This window comes from Berghia stephanieae, chromosome 13 (genome assembly GCF_034508935.2).
Source record: "Berghia stephanieae isolate SIO BIC M18660-M18661 chromosome 13, UCSD_Bste_1.3, whole genome shotgun sequence".
Lineage (NCBI taxonomy): Eukaryota > Metazoa > Mollusca > Gastropoda > Nudibranchia > Aeolidiidae > Berghia > Berghia stephanieae.
Window position 1 is genome coordinate 10282467 of NC_088372.1, and position 5693 is coordinate 10288159.

Consider the following 5693-nt stretch of genomic DNA (forward strand, 5'->3'; position numbering starts at 1 on the left):
TTTATGGAGGTTCGTAATTACATAAAAGGTGTTTGTTTATGTGTCTGCATGAGGAAGTTAGTTCGTTTCTTCTGTTGAGTGTTGCTATGTTCGGTTTAGTGATGATGAAGAATTTTTCTTCCAAGCAGAGGTTGCAAATCTTAGAAGAGGGGGAGTACGACTGTGCTCTGGAGATGATTTTCCATGTGATGCTGTGTTGTATGTTTTTTTCTTTGAGGTTCCAAATGTGTTCGCTTAGTGTAGTAGAATGTCGTTTGTGTATGTTTCTGAAGGAAGATGTATGCAGGTTGTATCTGGTTTTGAATGGACACTCGGTGAGACCAATGTATGTTTCTTGTTTTGGTGTGTCTGGTCGTGTTACTGTGGCTTGATAAATTACGTTTTGAGTCAGGCAATTGCCGTTTAGTGGGCATGTTGTCTGGGTCCTACAGTTGCATTTTTTCTCTAGGTTGTTGCTGGGCTGATCTGGCTGTGATAGTTTTCGGTTATTGTTGGATGAAATAATGTTTTGTATGTTTGGCATGCAGGTGTATCCTATTTTGATGGTGTTTTTGTTCATGATTGGGTGTAGAACGTGACCGGGAGGGAAGCATTTTTGTAGTAGATTGAAGAATTTGTTACCGATAGAAGTTGTCACATTCTTGCTGTAGGGTGGGTTGAACCATGTTATGTGTCGTTTTCTTTGTCGTTTTTTTGTTGGGGTGGTAATGGTCTCTTCCTCATATTCTAGTTTGTAGTTATATCCACTTTTTTGTAGTGCGTTTGTGTACGGTGGGATTGCATCGTTGAATATGTTGTTGTTTGTAGAGTTGTTAGATAGTCGTTTGTTAATGCTCTCGGGGATGTTTTTTATTATAGATGGCGGATGATTGCTGTGTCTATGAACGTACAATGGGATGTTGTTGGGTTTTGAAAATGGTTGGTAGGTGCCGTCGTTTAGGTTGATGGTTATGTCCAGGAAGTCGAATGTTTTTTTTGTTGGCTTCGATTGTAATTTTCAGATTGTTGTCCTGGAAGATTTTGCATATTTTTTTCTTTATTAATTCTGTCTGTCTCGGTGTTTTATTGCACAATGCAAGTCCGTCGTCCCTGTATAGTCCAATGTTTATATCGAGATTTTGCATTTGAGAAAGTAGCTATAGTCCGACGAGCTCGCATGTTTCTGCTCCATCGTAGCTCCCCATGGTGACATCAAAGTTTGTTGATTTTTTTTGTCCATGCTGTTCCATTATTGTAAAGTGATGTATTCTTCGAGTGCAGGATAATGTGTATTTCTTTTTCGGTGATGTTGTCGAAGGTTTTTGCGAACTGTAGTGCTTTTAGGAGTAGGGTTTTGGTGATTGAAGGGTAGAAATTACAGATGTCAAAGATGATTGCGTTTTGTCGTTGTTTGTTTTCTGTGTTTCTGTACCAGTTGATAACTTCAGCGGTGTTTCTCCATTGGTTGAATTCGGTTTTCTTGACGATTTTGGTGTTGATTCTGTCTAAAATCTGTTTACTTATTTTTCCGATTTGTGATTTACATGGGTTTATGAGACGGCATTGTACGTTGTTGCGAAAGTTTGGTTTATGGTCTTTGATAGTGATGAAGGCGTTAGATTTTGCTGTGGTGTCTATTCTGTCACTTAGCTGTAGGTTTTTGGCGATGCTTTTGTCTTCTGCTGTAATGTCAAGTGTCGTAGATGGTGTTTGTTTCTTGTACTCTGCTTGTATATTTTTCTCAAGTAAATGTGTGTATTCTTTAGGGGTAAGCTTGTAGAAGTTTGTGGTTTTGTCAGCGGCGACGTAAACATTGGAGTCTTGATGTATTGATCGTATGTCTTGTTGTAGTTTGTTTTGGAAGGTGTCGTTGATTTGTCTGAATTTTATGTTTCGGATGATGTCTGTCATTCCATCCTCGAATTCTCGTAGTTCAGGTATGGATGGGGCTGGTCTGGTAGATCTAAATCCAAAAGTTTCTTTATTTTTAACCGTTTGGTCAACAATCTACTTTCACTTCCACTTCCTGATGAGAGCAACGCTCGATAACAACGTTGTAGAAGTCAAACTATCTTAATTATATTTCAAATGTTTATATATATATATATATATATATATATATATATATATATATATATATATATATATATATTTGGAACCTCAAAGAACATAACATACAACACAGCATTACATGGAAAGTCATCTCCAGAGCACAGACGTTCTCCCCATCATCTAAAATTTGTAACCTCTGCTTGAAAGAAACATTCTACATCATTACAAAATCGAACATGGCAACACTGAACAAAAGAAACGAACATCTTCATGCAGACACAGAAACAAACACCTTTTAGGGAATTATGAACCTCCATCATCGAGAAGCCGAAAACGTACGATGCCAACCGGAAATAAATAAACCCACAAGAACCCATTTTCAGTTGAACAGAATTATACATGAATTATTATATGAATAGCTCCTTTGATCAAAAAGTCGAGCACTATTATTTTATGGTTTATATTTTTATATTTTCTATCTATCTATCTATCTATCTATCTATCTATCTATCTATCTATCTATCTATCTATCTATCTATCTATCTATCTATCTATCTATCTATCTATCTATCTATCTATCTATCTATCTGTCTAAATATCTAAAAATAACTTGAGCTTTTATAAAGAGCAGCATCCACTAAACGTGCTCAAAGGGTCCCTGATCAACAGCAACACGTAACATGTAGAACGAGACATGACGCCTGTTTCGCGATAGTACAATTTTTTTCGACAGAGACAACGCTGTTGACTGCCAGGTACTCATTTTACACCTCATTACGGTGAGAGAATGTGAGTAAAGAGCCTTTTCCAAGGACTCAACAATGCGCCGATCGAGGTTCGAACCTAAGACCTTCCGACCCGAAAGCGAGTGTCATACCACTAGACAACATATCTATCTATCTATCTATCTATCTATCTATCTATCTATCTATCTATCTATCTATCTATCTATTTATCTATCTATCTATCTATCTATCTATTTATCTATCTATCTATTCCCTCCCCTCTCTCACTGTGCACAATACACACTAGTTTTGTATTTCTGAATTCAAACTATACATTCACGTTGAAATCTCAGATCTCCCCATCTATTTCTCTCTGACTGTTTCGTGACAGAAAATGCAGACTTACCGTTCTCCGCGACGTCACAGTTGCCTGTTTCATGATTAGGGGGTCTGAGGTGGTTGACGCAGAAGCATTCCTTGGGGTGTCCATCGAACAGAACAATGCACTGGGCATCAACCCCGCAGTCGTCCGTGCTTTCACAAGCAATTGGGTATGGGTCTTTGGCAGTCTTGGGTTCCAACGATGATAATGACAATGGTGGCGATAATGTTGACGACGACGACGACGACGACAATGAGGATGGTAATGCTAATGAAGGCGGTGGCGATGTTTTCAGCAACAATGAAGACGATGATAACGATGCTGCTTCTGATAATGATGTTGATTCTTTAAGGTCCATTTTGGAATTTATAGAAATCTTAAAATCTCTACTATCTTTTCAATGAAACAAATAAAATTGTAATTGTGTCTCAACATAAAATGTTCTAAGATCCAATATTCTGTGATACAGCTACAGAAATGTTCTCACTTTGTCCATGATGTTACAATATATTTTCAAACTGACCATTCTCCACTATATCATTTTAAACGAAAAGAGCGAAAATGTTTAAGAAGTTTCTTTTTGATGATAATTCTGTACTATCACAAAATTCTCTAGGATCAAATTTGATTTCCAGTCATCGGGTTGCTTTCTTTCAAACTTTCATCGATCCTATCATTTTCAATTTAACCAATCTTAATGTCTTTTCAACAAAGCTAGTGGTGTGTAAATTCCCACTGAACTCTTTAAAATAAGAATAATGTGTAAATACCAAATATTCCAAGATCAAATATATCTGACAGCTATAGAGTTTTCTCACTTTATCCATGATGCTACCATTTTCAAACCTATTTTTATCACGTTTTAGATAAACAATACGATGTAAAATATCAAGGAAACTTTTTTATGGATAGAAAATTCTGACATCAAATTTTCACATAATCAAATTTGACAAAATTATACGTTTTTTTAATCTGTAAAAAATGGTCTGTACAATTTTTCTCAGCTCACTTAAAAAAAAAAAAGAATCAGAACATTTTTACTGTAATATTTTAAAGGTCATTGAACAAAATCCAATCCGAATTGAAGGGATTTCTTGACCGGTATTTTGCTTTGATTTGAATGTTCAAAGATTGAATGAGGTTGATATCACTCGGCACTGTATCATTTTTTTGTAGAACGCCAGCTGAGTGATATTTCTGTATCATTGTTTGTAGAACGCCAGCTGAGTGATCATTTCTGTATCATTGTTTGTAGAACGCCAGTTGAGTGATCATTTCTGTATCATTGTTTGTAGAACGCCAGTTGAGTGATCGTTTCTTATTAAAGTCCCCACAACATATTATAAACATTCAAAAGAATACACATTTTCTGGGGTATTTTTGTAAGATTGATCGGATGGGTAAAATATATGAGTATTATATTTAACATATACTTAAGATAAAGCATGAACATGAATATTTAGCTGGCTTGAAAAGCCAAGATTCTTTCCATTCAATAACCCAGAATACAAAGAACACTATGTCAACTTTGAATTCACAAACTGTTTTAATTCGTCTCTGTGTCTCTGTCCTAGCATGTCCAAGAATTATGGGAAAATACCCACAAGCACAGCAAGCTCCTGTTTACAGAAGGAGAAAAAAAAACGTTTTTGATTTAAGTTGAATAATTATAATATCGACATTGATGTTAACAATGATGATAATAATGAAAATGATGATGATGACGATGATGATGATTATGATGATGGCTCGCTCTCCTTTTTATTGTCCCAGGGCTAGAACGATTAACACATTGTTACTCTTGATAGCCGTTGCATTGTCACGTCAATGGTTTGTGTTGAGTTGTGTGTAGTGGTGTATTTACAATCGTGGGAAGTTGAGGCGATTGATATCACTACAAATAATAATAATATTATTATTATTAATGAAAATAATAATATAATAAATAATAATAATAAATAATAATAATAATAATAATAAATAATAATATAATAATATAATAATAATAATAATAATAATAATAATAATAATAATAATAATAATAATAATAATAATAATAATAATAATAATAATAATAATAAGTAATAATAATAAATATGATAATAATAATAATAATAATAATAATAATAATAATGAATAATAATAATGATAATAATAATAATAATAATAATAATAATAATAATAATAATAAATAATAATAATAATATTAATAATAATAACAATAATAATAATAATGATATGATGATAATAATAATAATAATAATAATAATAATTAATAATAATAATAATAATAATAATAATAATAATAATAATAATAATAATAATAAATAATAATAATAATAATAATAATAATAATAATAATAATAATAATAATAATAATAATAGTAATAATAATAATAATAATAATAATAATAATAATAATAATAATAATAATAATAATATTAGTAATAATAATAATAGTAAATAATAACAATAATGATAATAATAATAATAATAATAATAATAATAATAATAATAATAATAATAATAATAATAATAATAATAATAATAATAAT

At 32.2% G+C, this 5693-nt stretch overlaps 1 protein-coding gene across 1 annotated transcript in view; it reads right to left on the bottom strand.

Moving 5' to 3' along the window:
- The window catches only part of LOC144958814 (uncharacterized), a 56940-nt gene extending 53360 nt beyond the window's left edge, over positions 1 to 3580 (bottom strand). The window contains exon 1 of the mRNA XM_078891029.1: positions 3163 to 3580. Within this exon, the coding sequence (XP_078747155.1) occupies positions 3163 to 3496 (334 nt within the window). The 5' untranslated portion in view covers positions 3497 to 3580. The remainder of the gene's footprint in view (positions 1 to 3162) is intronic.
- Between the last annotated feature and the right edge of the window lie 2113 nt (positions 3581 to 5693).